General features: G+C 33.4%; 1 protein-coding gene across 10 annotated transcripts in view; it reads left to right on the top strand.

Annotated features, from left to right (window-relative positions):
* fbn2 (fibrillin 2) overlaps nucleotides 1-22,514 on the top strand; it is a 168,163-nt gene that overhangs the window by 125,871 nt on the left and 19,778 nt on the right. For 6 of the 10 annotated variants that reach the window (XM_087270314.1, XM_087270313.1, XM_087270315.1 and 3 more), the window contains 12 exons: nucleotides 394-510; nucleotides 1,274-1,402; nucleotides 2,728-2,847; nucleotides 5,721-5,846; nucleotides 6,661-6,813; nucleotides 6,904-6,966; nucleotides 9,863-9,988; nucleotides 12,878-12,997; nucleotides 15,536-15,658; nucleotides 16,966-17,097; nucleotides 19,752-19,877; nucleotides 22,211-22,417. In XM_087270314.1, coding sequence (XP_087126440.1) covers nucleotides 394-510; nucleotides 1,274-1,402; nucleotides 2,728-2,847; nucleotides 5,721-5,846; nucleotides 6,661-6,813; nucleotides 6,904-6,966; nucleotides 9,863-9,988; nucleotides 12,878-12,997; nucleotides 15,536-15,658; nucleotides 16,966-17,097; nucleotides 19,752-19,877; nucleotides 22,211-22,417 — 1,542 coding nt within the window. Of the gene's footprint in view, nucleotides 1-393; nucleotides 511-1,273; nucleotides 1,403-2,727; nucleotides 2,848-5,720; nucleotides 5,847-6,660; nucleotides 6,814-6,903; nucleotides 6,967-9,537; nucleotides 9,764-9,862; nucleotides 9,989-12,877; nucleotides 12,998-15,535; nucleotides 15,659-16,965; nucleotides 17,098-19,751; nucleotides 19,878-22,210; nucleotides 22,418-22,514 lie in introns of all 10 variants that reach the window. The other 4 variants (XR_015500921.1, XR_015500920.1, XR_015500924.1 and 1 more) reach the window with 2 other exon arrangements.

The raw sequence follows: 22,514 nt of genomic DNA, 5'->3' as shown, positions 1-22,514 counted from the left end.
AATGGTGAGTGGCTAGTAATACTGGATATCTATTAGCCACTGTGGCTGGTGATTAGCAAAGTTATGCAATTACAGTAACTGTATGATGAAAATAAAAATAATTCAATAGAATAAATCGTAGTTAAGGTCACAAATGGTACAATTTCTTATTCCTGAATGTTTTTAAAATCATTATACAATCACTGGCATCAAAAACACATGCAAATAATAAATTAAAATACAAACTCAGCATATCCTGCGATGTGACTGATCACATTGCTATATCTATTGCTGAAACGATATGTTTTACAGCCCTACTCTTAAATTACACCACTTCATCATTCGAGGTGAAATAATTTACCAAAAGCAATTGTATGTAATGACGTTTATAGGATGTGTTCTTATCTTCTGTAGATGTCAATGAATGTTCACCTCAGCCGTGTGGGAATGGCACATGTAAAAACTCTGTTGGATCATTTAACTGTATCTGCCATCACGGATTTGAGCTCGCCACTAATAACTACTGTACAGGTAAAGTTCGTGGGAACATTTTCCAACTGATGGACAGTATTATAGTACATGTTTAAAGTACAGTTGTTCATTTGAAATGACCTTTTTAAATTTCAGCTGGAATCAATAAATAATCATCCTAAATACAGTTGAAGTCAGAGTTATTAGCCCCCTTATATTATTAGCCCCCCTGTTTATTTTTTCCCCAATTTCTGTTTAATGGAGAGAAGATTTTTTCAACACATTTCTAATCATAATAGTTTTAATAACTCATTTCTGATAACTGATTTATTTAATCTTTGCCATGATGACAGTTAATAATATTTAACTAGATATTTTTCAAGATACTTTTATACAGCTTAAAGTGACATTTAAAGGCTTAACTTGGTTAATTGGGTTAACTAGGCAGGTTAGGGTAATTAGGCAAGTCATTATATGACGATGGTTTGTTCTGTAGACTATCGGAAAAAAAATAGCTTGAAGGGGCTAATAATTTTGACCTTAAAAAGGATTTTCAAAAATAAAAACGACTTTTATTCCAGTCGAAATAAAACAAATAAGACTTTCTCCATTATTAGACATACTGTCAAAATTTCCTCGCTCTGGTAAACATCATTTGGGAAATATTTAAAAAAGAAAAAGAGATTCAAAGGGGGGCTAATAATTCTGACTTCAGCTGTATATACTTTTTGCCGTTCCCTATGCCTCTTTTTGCTATGTACAGTATAGCTGTCTCTTTTGCCTACTGTCTTATTAATGTTTCCTGTTCTCGTATGATCTTTAGATATCGATGAGTGTGCAGTTTTTCACTCTCAGCTCTGCAGGAATGGTCGGTGTGTCAATAATGTGGGCTCCTTCCAGTGTCTCTGTAGAGAAGGTTATGAACTCACTTTTGATGGCAAGACTTGTATGGGTGAATTGACTTTACATTATTCTCCATGGGTATTAAAAGGGTTATCATGTAGTAAATGCTGTGCTAGGCTTAACAATTGTAGTACATTTAATTTACTTTACCCTTGGAAAGTATCACAGGGGTTTGTGAGCTGATTTAGGCTATTATATAGTAGTTTACATATTAATTATAAGGTCAGACTTTATTTTGATGGTCCGTTTGTTGAATTTAAGTTACAGTGCATCCAGATGCCAACTAATTCTCATTAGATTATCAGTAGATTGTCAGGTTGGGGTTAGGGTTAGGGTTAGTGTAAGTTGACATGTACTTGCAAAGTTTCTTATTGTCAGTTAAATGTCTGTTGAAGGAGCAGTATTAACAGATATTAAGCAGACAGCCTACTAATACTCAAATGGACCAGCAAAATAAAACGTGTTACCAATAATAATAATAATAATAATAATAATAATACAGTGCAGTCGAATTATACGAAAAATAAGAATAATACAGCGTATAACTAAAATGGACTGTATAATACATACAAAATTTGAAGATAAAAACACAATTACTGGTGCATGATCAGAGATTACAATACTTTGATAAGAACAGTTTTTTTTTAAATATGGAAGTCTAAATATGGTCTAAAAATAAATAATTAATGCGAGAATACATTTGATGAACATGAGAGAAGAATGAATACTTCTTTTCAGAAAGATGTAAGTGGCGGAATGCATCACACAAACCATTTTGTTTTTGCATAAAATTTTGGATCTTTTTGGATGATCTATCAAGAGCGGGAGGCATAAGTCCCCAGCCATTATAAGTAGTTGTGAATGAATATTAGGAATAGAGGACAGAAAGGAGAAAATAAAAGTAGAGTCATTGTAATTGGGAGCATAAACATTTGCCAGGGTAAAAGGTGGTCCTGTTGGTGATCCTTTATGATCAACAACAGTTTGAGAGGTGACAAATGGGACTGATTTATTTTCTTAAATTGCACATCCTCTTGATTTAGAATGAAATATTGAATGAAAAACCTGACCTTTCCAATTTTCATTTAATCTAAAGGGGTCAGAGGAACGAACCTGATGAAAACACAATTACAGAATTTGATTATGTAATCGATGTTACATATTATCTGTTACTTAGAAGATTAGATTGAAGTCTGACAAATGTTACAAATATGACAATGTATTTATTTTCCTTTTTTATGTGTTTTAAGTAAAATTGCTGTAAAATGATACAACAAAATGAATATTCACACTATAATATGTACACTAATAGATATACATGTTGTTAGACTGGAGTGCTATGACCATATCATTATTGTCTTTTATATAATGCAGATGTTAATGAATGTACAATCATTCCTGGGATATGTGCTCCTGGAACTTGTCTGAATCTGGATGGTTCTTTCAGATGTGTCTGTCCTGATGGGTACATTGTCCAGAGTGATCACTGCGTAGGTAAGAGTGATTCTTAAGATGCCCAACAAGAGGTCACGGTACACAACAGAATGATTCAAACGTGAATAACATCTCAGTAAATGCATTATTTGTAGTTAAAATAGTGAATACACCTGTGTAAATTATACATAAAGCAATTGGCCAAATGCATGCTATGGGGATTTTTATTAGAAGAACATGATATGAACTCCAGAACATTCTCAGTTTTGCATAGCTTGCTGGTTCTCAGAATGCAAAACAGGAGTGTTGGTGGACTGGCATGGGAAGCTGGTTTTCTGGCCCTCAGCTAGGCAATCACTGTTCCAACTTAGACAAACATTTTTCAGTATCTACGTACAGCAGTAATCAGGATGATAAACAAGCTAAATTACCACTAATCAGAGCTGCAGTAGTCCTCTTAAAATCAATGCAACAGAAAGTGCACTGCTTGCACAGTTAAATTGCAAGTGCTTCTGCTTCGGCACAGGGTTTAAGTAGCGAAAATTTGTGTTTCTAAGCATAAAACCGAAAGATTAAGCTTTGGTAAAAAGAAATTGTAAAAAAAGGGCACATTCTTTCATTGAATGTCATACTTTTCTATACTATATATCATACTATTATACATTTCTTTGATACATTTGTTGAGCTCAAAGGACTTCCAACATGTTTGGTGTAAACTTGGCCAGGGCTACCACAGGGCTGCTACCCGTTCGAAAAATAAGTATACTGTACTTTAAATGAATTTTACTAGGTATATTTAAGTAATGTAAGTAGTTAAAGCATACTTCATATATTAACATTTCTACTTGTAGTATACTTGTAAGTATACTGCTTAAATACCTCTTGTGACTAAAATGGCCCACTTTGAGTATATATAAAAGCATACTTTGAATGTACTGTAAGTGTAACACTTTAAAGTTACTATATATTAAGTTAATATTCAACATATTTTTTACTCAGAAATAGTATGTATATACTATATATACAGTATACTCATAATTTATTAGTAATGATTGTAACACAAAACATAAACTACACTTTAATATAACTCATCCAGCATATAATGAACTTTCATTGGCATATACTTGAAAGAAAACTACGTATACTATAAGATTGGCACATACTGTATATATACACTACTTGATCTGCAATTAGAATATACCTACCAAAAAATTAGTTCTTCCAAACTAAGATTAGTTAGCAAAGTTAGCTAATCGTTAACACATTTGATGTAGGTACAGGGGCAGATTTAACCAATAAGCAAGATAAGCAGCCACTTAGGGGCCACAGGAAATCTGAGGGCCCCCAAATTAAAACCTAGAAATATAAATTATACCTGTAAATTATATATAACATCATTTTCTGTCATATTTTGTATATTTTGTACATTTTCTGTCATATAATGAGTGTCTAAAAAAAATTAAAAGTTTGATGTTTATTACATCTGCGCAAATGTATCCCCCTCTCTCAATCATGGAGAAGTCCAGCAGTCAAATATTCATTCATTCATTTTCTTGTTGGCTTAGTCCTTTTATTAATCCGGGGTCGCCACAGCGGAATGAATCGCCAACTTATCCAGCACGTTTTTACGCAGCGGATGCTCTTTCAGCCGCAACCCATCTCTGGGAAACATCCACACACACTCATTCAATCAGACACTCATACACTACAGACAATTTAGCCAACCCAATTCACCTGTACCACATGTCTTTGGACTGTGGGGGAAACCGGAGCACCTGGAGGAAACCCACGCGAATGCAGGGAGAACATGCAAACTTCACATGTTTGTTGAGTCCAGCTGTAACCATAGCGCAGGCGAGACTGCACTTCAGTTATGAGTCCATTCAGCATGTATCCGCCTGTCCCAGCTTCTGTTACTACATGTAAAAGTCAATCAATGATGGGGACTGTTTGAATTTTATTTTTTGTTTTACTTGGTTAGCCTACCGAAATAAGGGACTGTCGAGGGAAAAATTAAGACATCTGATCACCCGTATGAATGACTAAAAGGGGCTATTTATTATTCTGAGCCCCAGTTTAGCACCAGCATCAATGTTTTTGAACAGCAGCAGCAACCTAAGGGAATACTTCACATTATGACGAGAGAAAGCATATTGCAAAAAGGCGTTTTCATCGTCATAACGCAAATTAATTCTTCAGTCAATCAACAGCCCCATTCTTCCGTGGGCCCTGGGGCTTCAGCCTCACCTAGCCCTATGTTAATCCAGCCCTGCTAATAGTTCTCTTGAATAAACTTATTTTTCCAAAAATTAAATAAATTAAACTAAAGCACAAAAGTAGACTGAAAGTATACTTTCTTAGTTTTAGTTTAAAAGAAGAACACTACTGTAATAGTATACACTGTTTTCGTAAGGAGAGCCCTTGCTTTATTATTAAATGTAAATTTCAAAATTTGATTAAAAGAGTGTTGAATTTATTTTAAAAGAATACATCTTCATGCCATTTAGATTTTGTATGAATTTGAATAAGTTTGAGCTACAAATTGAAAAAACACTGTAAAATAAGGTAAGAAAAAGCATAAAAAAAGAATAAACTTATTTGAAAACAGGTCAAGATTCACTTTAAAACTTGGCATCCTGTCTATCTTTAAAATAGCTTGTTTTCTGGTTGACCAGCAAAACTGATCTGAATGATTCTTCCATCATCACCTTTTTTGGTTTTGATTTGAGGGGACAGAAATGTCTGTGAATTTAATATACAGTGAATTGAAATCTGTTCTTGAATACTTGAAAATACAATATGCTGAATATAGTGCACAATTCATATGCATTGTGACTCTTCGTTATCTTTTTGTGCAGTTTAGAAGAACATAAAAGTATGATTACAGGAGCTTATTAAAATGAAGTATGGGTATGTACACATGTGTGTTTCAGATGTAAACGAGTGTTCGGAGGAGCCTGGGATCTGCACATATGGGACCTGCTTCAACAGTCTGGGCAGCTTTGAGTGTGTGTGTAAACCAGGATTTGTGCTGTCAGAAGATAAGCGCAGATGTTATGGTAATTCATCACATTCATCCCACACTCTTAATACATTTAAACGGGAAAATATGTCTGCGACCTAAAATTAGTAGTAATAAAGGGAACACTTTACTTGAAGTGGGTGTTCGTAAGATATTTTACGACACATGATACTTTCATCATGCTTTTGACAATTGTCATGAAGTGTGATTTGCTCAGTTATGTGGCATTGTTTGAGATATCTTTGTTATGAAAATTCAACATAACTTGACATTATCAAGACAACAAAACTTATCACCAATCTATCCTAAACATGATTGTCATGAGGCAATTGTAATTATAAAATATATCCTATTATATATATATATATATATATATATATATATATATATATATATATATATATAGTTTTTTTTTTGTTTTTTTTATTTATTTATTTATTTATTTTTTACCTCAACTACATTGGTACAAATTGAATATTATTAAATATTAATCACAATGTTATAAAATTATTCCATTGAAAAAAGTTATCAGAAAAAATGTACACGACACGATTATAATGGCTTTGTGACAATCATGTTTATGCCAGATTTATGAAAAGTTATGGTCTATTGGTAATATCAAGTTGACATGGCAAAGACAAATATAGGCTATGATGTATTTGGTTGTGTCAAGTTGTCATAACAAAGACATCTCGAACAATGTCACCTTTACATTTAAAAGGACATAACTGATCGGATGACACTTTATGACAGTTGTCATAAGCATGCATATAATCTTCATATTCATATGCCCTTTAAGTAATGAAATATGTCCCCACGTAACAATATGTCTGCTGTTTGTTGTGTTATAGACACCAGAGAGAGCTTCTGTTTCACACGCTTTGAGAACAGCAAGTGCTCTGTCCCGCAGGCGTTTAACACCACCAAAGCCAAGTGCTGCTGTAGTATCATGGCCAAGGAGGGCTGGGGCGACCCGTGTGAGCTGTGCCCTAAAGAACATGATGGTACCAGAGATTTCCATGACCATCAAATATACCACCACAACACCAAACCTAAAATCATAGTCACAGTTTCTTATTTTGTGTTTTCTGCAGCATTTCAGGATCTGTGCCCGTTTGGTCATGGGATCATTCCTGGTGTTGGGGACACACGTGTAGGTAAAGGCAATACTGTGGACAACACTTTTAGGTTCTATTAAACATATTCAGGTTAGATGCCATATTTAATTCATCATTATTTTATTGAATTTACATGAGTGAACTTACAGTTTACAGAGACATTGACTAAAGGTCCTACACTGTAAAAAATATCTGTTGTTTGTATTTTGTGATTGTTTTTAGATTTTTTTATCTCTTTTAATTTTATTTATGTTTTGAATTCCATTGTGGGACCTTGATTTTTTTTTTCAACAACTTTTACCCTTAAAAAAGTAGAAAAAAGTGACTTTTAAAAACAAGAAGTGATATATTGTCTTGGTTGGTGTTGTAATTAAGTGACTTATTTTTCTATTATTTCTTATACATTATATTATTTTAAACTACTAAAATGTCAATTAAAGTCACTTTGTTAAAATGTTTTTTTTAACATCAACAGTTGATAGAGCAGAGATCAAGATCCTGCAATGCAAATATAACAACGGTAAATAAATAGAAAACCCTGTTAATTACTGGTAATTAACAATTTTTTTTTTGTTTTTAACATTTGGTAATTCTGAATCATTTATTAGGAATGAGCAAATGGTTAATTTATTATATGTTAAGTATTAACTAAATTAACAGACATTAGTAAGCAGTTAATAAATACGGAAATGCTGTATTCTTATAAGACTCTTATATGTCTTCTTATTAATATAGTTTGTTTAAAATCTAAATGTAATAAAAGCACATCAGCACCAAGGAAAAATCATATTTCATAAAATTATGACATATCAAAAAAATAGCAAATATATGACAGAGGATTGTGGTAGTGAAGCATTAATTAAATCCCTAATTTCCATTGACCAAAACAATCATCCACCTGTACAGTTGTGGATGGTCTCAAACAAAAATATAATTCGTATTATTAAAATTTTATAATTCGTAATATTTCTTAGAACCGGTTTCCCCCACAGTCCAAAGACATGCTGCTGGTGAATTGGGTAGGCTAAATTGTCTGTAGTGTATGAGGGTGACAAGCTCATTCGACAGGCCGGCCGGAATATGTAAAAAAAAGTCTAAAATGGCTTGTTCCAAAGAGCCGACCCCACAATCATACGGGACTAAGGCCAAAGAAGAAGAAGAATATTTCTTAGAAAAAAATTATTTTTAAAACAAATTTCAGATAGTTTGCCTCTTAGTTTTATTATATATTTTTGTTAGTCAGTTATCTACTAGATAAAATAGAAGAACAAATAACATTTGAGGTAAAGTGCATCAAAACAAATCCGCTATATGCTTCAGCGCAAAACACCAACTGGTTTGTCAAATAAAATAATAATCTATCGTAAATGAAATTAAAACAGTTTAGAACACCTTAAATGGTAGCGGTTCCATGCGAGGAGGCTGCGCAGCTGGCAGATCTGAATTCTCTGATGAAACAGACACGGGCTGAGCCTGGAGTTCCCCCGGCTCAGATGCTGATGATACTGCGGTTTCCACCTCATGTGGGATAAATATTTGTAAATATTTCAATAAAGTTTAGCTGTTTTAAAGAGCATTCACTCATTTTTAACCTTGTTTTAAACAATAGCTATCTAAATTGTAAGTTTTAGTGAGCGAAAAAAAAACGCCAGCAAAACTAAAGCCAATATTTTTTTATCTCCTACCATGCAAATACATGCACACTTTAAAACACACAAACGCTAATCAGACCCCTTTTGTCACTTATGCAACAACTCTACACAAGATACTTATATACATATGTTCTGGGGATGTCCCCAAATTGCACTATTCTGGACCAAGGTACAAGACTTTTTATCAGAACTAATGGAAACTCAGATACAATGCGACCCATTGCTTTTTCTTATGCTGGACGAATTATCCCTCTCCTTATCTATCAACCAAAAAAGGTTGCTGCAAAAAAAACAATCCTGAAACTATGGCTGGATCCATCTGCTCCCACCGTTCTATCCTGGAGGCTCTTATCTATTGGACATTATTAGTCTGGAATACACCACTGCCAAAATAAATGGAGCCTGTAAAAAAACTGTACAATTTTGGTCAAATATGAGAGAGACTGTATCATTTATGTTCAATCCTGATTTTGTACTTATTAGTACAGTATTACTGTTTTTATTTTATTTGACATATTTTGTTGGGTGAATCTCGGGCTTTGTTCAAAATCAAAATGTTCAATAACAAAAGAATTAAAAAAAAACACACATAGCATACCTTTATTTATTCTTATTATTTTTTTTATGCTTTGTCAATATATCGTAGTGTATACTGTTTAATAATCAATTTAAATTATGTAATAAATAAATAAATAAATAAAAAAGTTGCATTAATTCGCGCCCTCTCATGGTAGGTATGCGCAGTGTGTATAGCCGTACGGCTGCTGGTGCCACTGGGTTAAATTCAGTAAACTCACTGTGGACAACATACTGCTTGAATATCAATGTCACTTAAACTAAATCTTTCATTTAAAAAAACAAACATTTCTCTAAATTATTCTGAAAAAAAAGATCCATTTTCTATTAAATACAAATCTGATCTATTTTAATGGCTGTAACAGTATAAACTGTTTGGCAGGGAAAAAAACGAGCTTCGGATCGGCTCGGGACAAACATTTTGATGAGCTGTTGGACAAAGGCTGTGCTACAGCCTGTGCATCTCGGGCCAGGGCCAGGCTATAGGGCTTAGATTTAAGGCCCGTGCAGGGCTCTAGTTCAGACCTAAAACAAGATGAAGGACCGTGTAACTGCCAGCACCGTTAGGATTAGCAGGCGAGCGCAGAAAATCCATTAAAAATACTGAGGTGAACTATTTTTTTCATATTTTAAATACTTAGTCCTCAAATTGGAGCTGTACAGATTTAGCATGCAGAAATGTCACACGCTGTATCACTGTTTTTCAGATTTAAACGAGTGTGTGGAGAATCCAGAGATCTGTGTAAACGGACGCTGCATCAACATGGATGGTTCCTTTCGCTGTGAGTGTCCAGCAGGGTACACTCTTGACTACACAGGAACACATTGTGATGGTAAGAATACAAACAAAAAGAAAAGTTCAAAAAAACCTATTTGTAACTTCAAAAGTACTTTTGTTTGGATGTACTGTATACAAAATATTTAGTTCAAGAACTTTTTAAAAATTATTTACTCAGACTCAAGTTGTATCAGTCTAAAAAAAGATACTTAAACGTTGGCTGTAACAAACATAGATATTACCAAAACAGCAATAGTGACCTAACAGCATTTGTCTGTGTCACATTGTCTGAAATGGCATTACTTTTCACAAAATTTTAACAAGTTCCAGCATGAAAGAGTGTAAGATGAGGCACAAGTTCCTGAAAATATAATGTTTAACTATTTTTTGATAATAATTCAAAATGACCAACATATTAATCAACTAGTTTAACTATTTAATTTTTTTATGGTATTTGTATGTGCTTTATGTAATTTATAATTTAATGTGATGAGATAAGAAATAATAATGGAGCTATTTAGAGTATATTTGTTGTGTGGATATTCATGGATAATCACAAAAACGTGGTTAAAAACAACATTCATACTATCTTCTTTTATCTTCCACAGATGAAAAATATCACCATAGTTGTAAATACATATGTGTTTATATATCAACATGACTGACACGTTGTGACTGGCAGTGGTTTAAGCATTGTTAGTGTAGAGTGTCATGCAAAAATACATACATATATACAGTTAAAGTCAGAATTATTAGCACCCCTTTGAATTTTATTTCTCTTTTTTAAATATTTCACAAATGATGTTTAACAGAGCAAGGAAATTTTCACAGTATGTTTGATAATATTTTTTTCTTCTTGAGAAAGTTTTTGTTTTATTTTGGCTAGAATAAAAGCAGTTTTAAATTTTTTAAACACCATTTTAAGGTGAAAGTTATTAGCCCCTTTAAGCTATATATTTTTCGATAGCCTATAGAACAAACAATTGGTATGCAAAAACTTGCCTAATTACCCTAACTTGCCTAGTTAACTTAATTAAACTTGTTAAGCCTATAAATGTCACTTTAAGCTGTATAGAAGTGTCTAGAAAAATATCTAGTCAAATATTATTTACTGTCTTCATGTAAAAGATAAAATAAATCAGTTTTAGGAATGAGTTGTTAAAACTATTATGTTTAGAAATGTTCTTAACCCTGGTAAACAGAAATTGGAGAAAAAATAAACAGGGGGGGGGGGGGCTAAAAATTCTAACCTCAACTGTATATAAATCATGATTAAGGTTCTATCTGACATTTTTTCAAAATTGAGTTATTCACATATTCTTATTAAATGACAGCTTATTTAAATTAAGTTTTTGTATAAGTTGTTTACATTTTAGGACTTTTTATTTAAAAAAAAACAAAAGGTTTTATCGACAAAGTCGAACTCTAACTTGGCTGTTAAAGGTTTTTTCACCAAAAGTTCAGAGTTGACTAAATGCCGCACCACGCAAAATTGAGAAAAAACCTGAAACTGAAAAGGTGTGTGCAAATGTGAAGTTTTACAAGCTTTTTTTGACATCAAGATGAAATGTTCATTTAGTTATTTAAAAAATGTATATAATAAATGTGAAATATTTTTAATTGTGTATATATATATTTAGGGAAACATTTTTTAGTGTTTATTAAACTGATTTGCTCTTTATCTGTTTTTTTTGAAAGTCTTCAAATTTGATATTAATCAATTATTGGTCACTAATTACAAATAATTAATTAATAATTAATGAATAACCACAAATACTGTACTTAATTTAATTCATGAGACATTTCAATAAATTTAGTTCGATAAATATAACCCAATAATTAATTTAAATCATATCATTCAATAAATATTACCATATTAATTACATAAAAATAACATGTGCACTGGATAAAATGTTTAGCAAAGCCTTGTATGATAAATGTTATAGAAAGCAAAAAATTAACTTTCTCAAGCATATAACATATTGTTACAACACCAGTTTATATTTTTGTGATTGTATTTCTTTAAAACTAATACTTCAATGAATGATAGAACCTTATAACTTCAAGCGGAAATTTACTTAATATACCTTCCTTTATAATTGGAAGGTTCTATCTGCATTTGCCCTGCATTTTACCCCAATTTGCAAATATAAGAGAATTTTTCTAATTTACCTTCAGAGTACATAGTGCCTCTGTCATGTTAATGTATGAAAGAGAAGTGTTACAAATACTTTGAAGCTCAATATCTCAAAATCATTTAGAACGCAGATAGAACCTTATAATTCCAAGGTGACGAGGTGTGTGTGTGTGTGTGTGTGTGTGTGTGTGTGTGTGTGTGTGTGTGTGTGTGTGTGTGTGTGTGTGTGTGTGTTTGTGTGTGTGTGTGTGTGTGTGTGTGTGTGTGTGTGTGTGTGTGTGTGTGTGTGTGCGCGTGCGTGCGTGTGTGCATACTGTATATATACACTATAGTATTGGTAGGTACTGCCTGCATCATGCCACTTCTTATTTGCATAATGCTGAAATTCTGCTCTCCAGAAATCAGCAACTACTATATTTATATACTTATTTGTAACCGAATGACTCACTTTTTGTGTGCAAATGACTGACAGTATTTAGATCTCTTCATAGTGCTCAGGAGCTTGTTTCTCCACTGATATAAGCCTGACATTTTATTAGCCCATTGAGCCATTGTGTTTTGACAAGTCACCTTTATTTTGTATATAGTAGGGCTTTATATAATGTACATTGTATCTAAGTCGCTTTACAAGGATGAACAGTCAGATAATAAAAGTCAGATAACAGAAATTCATTATTGTGGCACGTATTCGATACAAGCAGTTAGCAGAATAGCGTTAGGAAGTGCTAATTATTTCACAACTGATTTAGTGACTGTTGAAGGACGATCTTTTGTTCAGCCAGTTTTTTGATCTCTCTGTTTTTACAGATATCGATGAATGTTCAGTGAGAAACCCATGTGGAAACGGCACGTGCTCCAATGTAATCGGGGCATTTGAGTGTTTGTGTGAAGAAGGATTTGAGCCTGGACCGATGATGAGCTGTGAAGGTCAACTGACAAAAACATCTGATGCGACTGCTTTATTTAAAAACCTTCAGATGCACTAAAAAAAGCTTGTGTGTGACATTGTTTTTCAGAACAAAACAAAACATAAGATATTTTAGATGAAACCCCAGTGCTTATGTAGACAGCAATGGGGTTACACTTTAGTTTAGGTCACAATTCATGCCATTAACAACACTGAATTTACAAAGAAAAAAATTAACACAGACAGATGTGGAAATTTACCCCCGTATACATTTCTGGAGAGTGCGAATTATGTAGCCAGAGCTAATTATGGCTCTATTTTGTCTTTAAAACAAACACTACTGGATGGTACGATGCTGCCGATGGCTTCAGTTTCTTTTTGCGCGACCAGCTGACCGCTTACCTCCATGTGGACAGCTTTTAAGCTGTTACCAGATTTGCCCAGTAGCTCGACATATACAGTTAAAGTCAGAATTATTAGCCCACCGTTTTTTTTTTTTTTCTGTTTACAGAGAGATTTTTTTTAACACATTTCCAAACATAATAGTTTTAATAACTCATTTCTAATAACTGATTTATTTTATCTTTGCCATGACAATACATGATATTTTACTAGATGCTTTTCAAGACACTTCTATACAGCTTAAAGTGACATTTATAGGCTTAACTAGGTTAATTAGGTTAACTAGGCAGGTTAGGGTAATTAGGCAAGTTATTATATAACGATGGTTTGTTCTGTAGACTATTGTAAAAATATATAGCTTAAGGGGCTAATAATTTAGACCTTAAAATGGTTTATAAAAAATTAAAAAAACTGCTTTTATTCTACCCAAAATAAAACAAATAAGACTTTCTCCAGAAGAAAAAAAAATTATCAGACATACTTTTGTTTGACATTTCTTTGCTCTGTTAAGCATCATTTGGGAAATATTTTAAAAAGAAAAATAAATTCAAAGGGGGGCTAATCATTCTGACTTCAACTGATTGTTGGCGGACTTGAGGGGCAAAAAGGAGTTGACTGTGACGACAGGGTTCGAGTCCAGTGAAGAACAGTTCCAGAAAGCAGGTAAAACAAAAAAAGACAAAAACTTAAATAAAAACATGTAAAAAAAACAGCGAGAACGTGATTACATCTGAAAACGTAGTAAGATTAGGCGGCTGAGAGGACTTTTGAAAACTTTTGAGGGACTTTTTTCTGGATTTCTTTTGAAAACACTATCGGTTGGGTTTAGGGAGGGAGTGTGTGGGGTTATCGGTCAGTCAGTCAGTGTCAGTTGGTCGACAGCGGCCTTTGGTGGATTTAAGTAAGAAGAGCAAATGCGAATGGCATTCGTGAGAGAAACTTGAGGTCCAAAAAAGCGTACACAGCAGCCTCTGGTGGACTCGCGAAAACAAAAAAAAACTGCAAAAAAGACGTACCTCTTAAGATGTATTTCACGCTGTCCAGAATTTTATACAGGGGTACGTATCAGTAATAAGCCTGGGTTTAATTTTTTTTTTTTGAAGGTAAGTGGTTGCAAACAATTTATTTGGGCTGAATTTAAACTAATTAAATTTAGTAATTTTCAACTGAATTTGTTTGTTTAAATTCAGCCCATATAAATTGTTTGCAACCACTTAGATTACAAAATGTAAATTCAGTGAATCATTAATTCAGTTAACTGGCTTATTACTTGGCTATTATTAAGATAATAACTGTTCATTAGTAGTTATAAAGTATGATCTTATTCTGCATCCCTAATCCTACCAAAAATCCTAAACCCAACTTCTACATTACTACCTATTAAACAGCTAATTAGTAGTTTATTAAGCTAGTAGTGTTAGTTTAATGGTTTGTTACTACAGTGAATTGTAATCTAAACTTAAGTGATACCCAGCAAAGGTCCCAAGATGTAAAAAATCCAGAAAAGAAACCAAAAATGTAATGTAATGAAATGTGTATTTATTTATTTATTTATTTTTTAAATATTGTCAAACTGTCAGTTATTCAACTTTTTGTGGCAAAAACTAAATTTATTTTTGCCATTGTCATCCACATCAGGTCAGGGTCTGTGTTTACTACGGGCAGTATGACTCTTGTGTTGCACTGCTGACTCTAATGGCAAATACGTGGTATTGGTCGTAGTATACGTGTACCCTGACCTGACGTGGAATAGAAAACATTGATTTTGTCAAACAAATATGTTCTTGCAAAACTGCATTATCACGGAAGTCACATGGAATGTTTTGAGAATATATTTGTTTCCTAATTTCATCTAAATATCTTAATTTGTGTTCTAAAGATGAACAAATGTCTCAGGGGATTGAAACAACATTAGAGTACTTGCTAACAAAATGTTTAGATTTGGGTGAACTCACCCTTTCAGTATCAATATTTTCTATTGAAAGCCTCTATGAAATAAATATAATTTAAATGTAGCAAACAAATAAACGATTCAAAGTAAGTCAATTTATAATTATTGCACATGATAGCTGATTTTTATCTGTCATTTATCTGTCTGATTTAGCACCATTCAAACTCTATCTTTGACTGACTGTGTATTATTTTTGATCGTCCAGATGTGAACGAATGTGGTCAGAATCCTCTGCTCTGTGCATTTCGCTGCATCAACACTTTCGGGAGTTATGAATGCAGCTGTCCATCTGGTTACACACTGAGAGAGGATGGACGCATGTGTCAAGGTATAAAATATCATTAATAATCAATGATTTTAACAATATAACTTTTCTAAACTTACACAGATCACAGTATAGGTAAATGTAGGTTTTAATAGAATTGTTGTCCACAGGGCTCTTTAAGGTTTTAAATTGCAGAAACAAAAAAAGTTTAAGGCCTTTAAAAGTCTTAAATGCACTTAGATATTGTGTTGTAGGTCTTAAATCAAGACTTAATTTTCCTATCTCTGGGTAAAGCTACCAAATTGAGCCAACACCCCTCCAGTTGCCAACAATCCATCTCAGTAGATTTTTTAACAAAAGTTACAATTTTAACCAATATAGTTCATCTTCCTCGCAATGACATTAGAATAAAATAATGTATTTATAGCTACCTGGTGGGGACACTGACCTGGACAAACTGTTGTACATCCATTTAGTTTATTATAGTTTTTTTAAAGATTTTTTTAAAGAAACATTATGTATAGGCAGGCCCGGATTAAGAATTCAAAGGCCCCTGGGTACAATGTCTTGTAGGCTCCTACCCGGCCGCACCCCTAAAGTTGAATAAAAAAATAAGATTAATATAATAGTTTTTAAATAATATTAACCTATAATGAATTGCTTGCATTTTTTAAAATAAATGATATACAGTACATGCATTTCAAGTCTACAAAGATTTAACTTTGAAAAAAAAAATGCTAATAAAACTAGTGAAAATTAATGGATTTTAATATACTTATTTAAGTTCACCGAAGCAGTACTAAAATATATTTATTAAAGGTTATTTTTAATGTATAACTTCCACAAACTTATAATGCATGATTTGGATGTAACACTTCTCCAATCTAGTTCTATGAATCTGAGTCTTCCATAATACACACACTTATTAATGATTCCTACTTGTCTTCCTCGTGATGAAGAGAAGGCAAAATCTGATGTGTTGTGAGGAAAAAAGAACAACGTGTTCATCAGACGCTGAATTTGAACCAGGTTTATGATCGAGTCGCGTCTGTCTCTGTCAATCAAACAGTGGTGGTCGTGAATCACTTAACTAGCTTATACGCTATTTTCACTTAGCCTAAATAGACTCTCTAAAATCAACCATACCCCACACCAAAGTGCCCCCAAGTGCTGACGGCCTGTGCCCATAATGCCGGCCATGTGTAGAACATATAGCAACACATTATTTAAAATGAATGAATTACCTTTTTAAATGGGCTACTAGAAAATCTTTAGTGTTTAGCCTCATATGAGTCTGAAATTTCATTCATAAAAGTTTAAATCTGACTTCATGAAACCTACTGAAACCATGGGATCTCCTTTATATACAGATGTAGACGAGTGTGCAGAAGATCTTCATAACTGTGACTCCAGAGGAATGGAATGTAGCAACCTAATTGGCACATTTATGTGTGTTTGTCCGGCCGGTATGATCCGCAGGATGAGTGATGAGGCCTGTCAAGGTAAAATTTATTTTTTTAACTGATACTAATAGAGAAAAGATACTAATAGAGAAATACTGGTAACACTTTAAAATATTTGTCCATTAGTTCATGTTAGTTGATGTATTTATGAACGTGAACTACTGTAAGTATGAACAATTTTCTTTGATTAATTTTTCTTAGGCTTAGTCCCTTATTTATCAGGGGTCGCCAAAGCGAAAATAAATAAAAAATCAGTTTATTGACAGCTGTATCTGTGTGGTGAACTCAGTAAACTTTGTGAACAAGGCGCAAAAAGCAACAAAAAAAAAAAACAAGTCTAATTTCATGCACACAATCATATGTTTACGAAATTGCATTTTTCTTTATCTGAAAAAGTGAAAGAAATGGAGAACAACCACAAACTTGTCTTGAACACAAAGAGCATTTGTTTTTAATACACAGAATTCAACAAATACACAGTTTGAAATCAGTTTGAGTACGTTATGAATCCAGACATGCAAATCCTAATCATACACACTGCAGATGGGTGGACACTAATGAAATTGTGAAATCCTATTTTAACGCATTAGTGTGTGACTGATTTTAGCACAGTACATGGCAATGAAATGGTTCAGTGTTCTGGCCTGAGTGACCTCTGAGTGGAAGTTTTATGGAGAAGGTACAGTGGTGCAAAAAAGTATTGTGTCTCTGTCTCCAATTGTGTAAGTTCTTCCACTTAAAAAGATGAGAGAGGCCTGTAATTTTCATCAAATGCATACCTCAACTATTAGAGACAAAATCACATTGTGGGATTTTTAATGAATTTATTTGCAATTTGGTCAATAACAAATTTTCATCTCAATACTTTGTTGGCATTAACAGAGGTCAGACATTTTTTGTAAGTCTTCACAAGATTTTCACACACTCTTGCTGATATTTTGGCCCATTCCTCTATGCAGATTGGGCAACAGGCTTTCAACTCCCTCCAAAGATTTTCTAAGGGGTTGAGATCTGGAGACTAGGCCACTCCAGGACCTTGAAATGCTTCTTACGAAGCCACTACTTCGTTGCCCAGGTGTTGTGTTTGGTATCATTAGCCGCATTTCCACTGTCAGGCCAGTGCAAGCCAGGGGTTTTATCGGGCCAGGCTGGGCCAATCACCCGGGAGGTCGAGCAGTGAGGCCGAAATCATGTCGCGTTTCCACTTTTTGGCTAGTATCTCGCAGCACGTCATGCAAACCTCGCCCCCAGACCGTCCCCCAAATCAAAAGTCACACAACCCGCCCACTTCAGTGGGAATCAGGCAGGCAGATAAAACACACAATCGCATCATCACGAAATGATTAAAATGACGTTATATGTCTATACGGACAGGCCTGTGTATTTTAATTCATTATATTTGTTTACTCGCCGACTGACTGTTGGCATTGTGCATCAAGTGGTCTCGCCAATAACAGAGGGATGACCCAGCAGCAAACTAGGCTATATGACACTTAATAGGTAATTCCTCTTTATTAATTATTTACCAGAATAATTTAAGGTTGTTGCATATTCAGTTATCTTAAGTATAGGAAAGTGTTGTTTTAGGACATAAGAGCAAGTAATGAAATATAGCCTATTTTGTTGCGCTCAGCAGCTATATATCCACTAATAAAGGTCTACATTTACAATATCACTTCCTAGAGATGGGTTGCGGCTGCAAGGGCATCTGCTGCGTAAAAACATGCTGGATAAGTTGGTGGTTCATTCCGCTGTGGCGACCCTGGATTAATAAAGTGACTAAGCCGACAAGAAAATGAATAAATGAATGAATTTACAATTTCATTTTTAAATTTTCCACGTCACATAAAACATAAACATTTATTTTAGGACATTTTTTACGTACAGTTTTCCCCAATGCGTTTATAAAGCAGCACTGCGCAGGACTGGATGAAACGAAGGTAGTTTCTGGTTTCACTCACCCAAAAAATGCTCTGTTTGCACGATTTGATTAATATTAACGTATTCAAATACTTTATAAAAAATATTTCAAAACTCCTTTGTTGTTTGATGTTGTTTTTTTCAGATAAGCCTTTGTGAAATGAAAGTTTAATGGCTTGATGCGGTTTAATTTATGTATACATATATTGTTATAGCTTTTGTTTGTTTTAAATAGTTTTTTTAGTTTAATGTGATTTTATTATATACAATATTTGTAATTCTTTAAATGATTTCTATATAGCTTAGGCTATTTTATTTAGATATGACACTATTGTTTTGAGCCTGCAAAAGTGTTTTTTATGGAATAGCCTATCTTAAACTGACCAGCTATATGTTTTTCTTTCCCTTATTTATTTATTTATTTATTTATTTATTTATTTATTTATTTATTTATTTGTTTGTTTGTTTGTTTGTTTGTTTGCTTGTTTATTTGTTTTTTTTTTACTTACTTAACAGTTGCATTAGTAAGCAAATAATTAGTCATGATAACAAAGTTCCACACAATAAACACAGAACACAATTACTGTGTACAGTATATGCTAAACGATTAGGGGTCTAAAGAGCATTACTTTACAGTGTTATTAGGAATGTAATTAGTTTTTGGGGCATAGAAATGGCAGGGTTAACGAACTAGACTTGGTTCACAGTAGACTGGAAAAGAACATCTCTTTTAATGGTCTACGTGTTTTGTGTAAATCTTTTTCTCCTTACAGATGAAAATGAATGCTTGACTCAGCCTGGTGTTTGTGAAAATGGCCGTTGTGTGAACACTGTTGGCAGCTACACTTGTGAATGTGGTGTTGGGTTCAAAACGGACTCATCAGCCACACAATGTCTTGGTAAAACTCTTGAGTTTTTTTTTTCTCTCTAAATATAATTGCAGTGCTCGAATTGAAGGCATGCAAATGAATAATATATCCCTTGTTGGAAAAAAAAACATTAACTGTATCTCTTTTGTAAAACTATTATCTAATAATCCCTTTTAGAGCTATGAGACTGTTGCAAATTAAATATTACAACTGTCTACCTAACTGTTAAAATCTTTTAAATTACTTCAGTAGTTCATTCATGTATTACACATGATGATTTAATGATGGTATATTTTTAGCCTCAGTTGATGCAACAAACATTAATACAACATAAGAACAAATGATCTCCGGCCTCCAACTTTCAGTTTAACCATCAGCCCACTCAAGATTTCATCAGTAGTTTGTAATGTTTTGCACTTTTCAAAATTTAGTTTGAGTTTTAAAAGGAAAGAGATTGTAACCTTTTAGTTATTTTTAATAGGAAGTTTATGTTTTATATTTTGTACATACAGTATTGTACCTGTATATATTATGTACTGTGAATATTATATGCAGTATGTATTACATGTGATTACGAAGTACTAAGAGATTTATAAGTTTGAAATTACCTACCATCTTTACATAAGCTTTGGAGTGCTAAAATAAATGTGGGTCAAAATAATATTATATTTTTTTACATTAAGGTATATACATTTTTATTCCTCTCAGCAAGATATGATGAGGAATGAAAGTTTGAGAAACTTAACTTAAAGAAACTTAGTTTATATTGTTTTGACTTTATTTTGGTTCAACGCATTTTATTGTGCTGGTTTGAAGTTCTTTTAATAATGCTTATTACCCAGCTGTCTTCCTTAAATTTATTTCTGACCTTGTGTAAAGACTTTCCACTGAACCTCTCAATCCTTTTGAACTTGAAAAGTTTTCATTAAAGTTAATGGTATGTACTAAAATGAACAAACAATAAAAAATACGTTTGTTACAGTATTTATTAATTTTTAACATGTTTTATACATAATGTTAACATTAGTAAATAAATACAAAGTTGTCCATTGTTAGTTTTTTATGGAGCCAGATAATACATAATAATAAATTATACATTTACAAAATAATATTCATACATGCAAAGCACAATTCACATCTACAAAATCCAATTTATAAATTCAAAAACAATTCCTAAATACAATACAGAGTTTGGGAATTCACAAGTAAAAATCATAAATATTTTCATCGAATTATTTAGATTTGTGTATTTTTGAAAGGCATTTTTAATTTACGAGTTAGACTTATGTATTACCAAAGAGCTTAGACTGACCAAGAGGCCACACTTAATAGAATGTTCCATTGCAACAGCAGCATCCAGCAACAGCTGTTCATTGGATCTTTTTGCAGTCACATTGCAGTCTTTAATGAACCTAAAAGAGCACATGTCACTCCGCTGCTCATCCGTTTGCACTGGCTGCCAGTTGCTGCTTGCATCAAATTCAAAGCTCTGATGTTTGCTTACAAAGCGACTTCTGGCTTTGCTCCTTCTTATCTGCTCTCACTTCTGAAGATTTATGTGCCTTCCTGAAACTTGCGTTCTGTGAATGAACGTCGCCTCGTGGTTCCATCCCAAAGAGGGAAGAAATCACTTTCTCGAACTCTCGCATTCAATCTACCCAGTTGGTGGAATGAATTCCCTAACTGCATCAGAACGGCAGAGTCACTTGCTGTCTTTAAGAAACGACTAAAAACTCAACTATTTAGTCTCCACTTTCCTTCCTAATCTGCAATTGCCATTCTGGCTCCACCGCAAACTGTATTACAGAAAAAAAAAATTCCTAATGTTTTGCTTCTTACACTTTACATACCTGAAACTTGCCTACAGCACTTATTCATTGTTGCTCTTATAGTTGTGTAAATTGCTTCCTTGTCCTCATTTGTAAGTCTCTTTGGAAAAAAGCGTCTGCTAAATGACTAAATGTAAATGTGTATTGTGTTGCAGATGTATGAATTTTATTTTATAAATGTATTAATTTTGAGACTGATTTGGCTCCACAGTTTTTGCTAACTCACTATGCAGCTATTAATAACTAATGTTTAAAAGCACAACTTTGTATTATAATACCGCATTAGTAAATGCTGAACTATGATAAATACTGCATAAATGCTATAAATCCTGTAATCCTGTTAATAATGACATGAACGAAATTCAAACCTAAAAACTTAACATTTTGCCTATATAATTTTTGCCCCTTGTTCCGTACTCAAAGGGAGTGTGGGATATGTTACTCACCACTGTTTGGTGCACTATATGTGAATATTTGTACAATACAAGTCTCTGTTATGATGTAAATTAATTTGTGCTGATGTCTGGTTCTCAGATTACAGGAAAGGCTTCTGTTTCACTGAAGTTCTGCACACCATGTGTCAGATGTCGTCCAGCAGTCGTGTTCCTGTCAGCAGGTCTCAGTGCTGCTGTAATGGAGGTCATGGGTGGGGGGATCAGTGTGAGCTCTGCCCTCTGCCTGCCACTGCCAACTACAAAAAACTCTGTCCATATGGTCATGGATACGCCATAGACGGAACAGGTCAGTCAGTACGGTCACCTTATGAAAGGCATAGTTCCACTAAAAAAAAAAAAAAATTCCTCATATTTATTCTCACATGTTTTTTTATGGGTTTTTT

The sequence above is a fragment of the Danio rerio genome, chromosome 10 (genome assembly GCF_052040795.2).
Source record: "Danio rerio strain M-AB ecotype USA chromosome 10, GRCz13ab, whole genome shotgun sequence".
Lineage (NCBI taxonomy): Eukaryota > Metazoa > Chordata > Actinopteri > Cypriniformes > Danionidae > Danio > Danio rerio.
The sequence above is the reverse complement of the archived record's forward strand: the minus strand, read 5'-3'. Positions and strand labels throughout refer to the sequence as shown.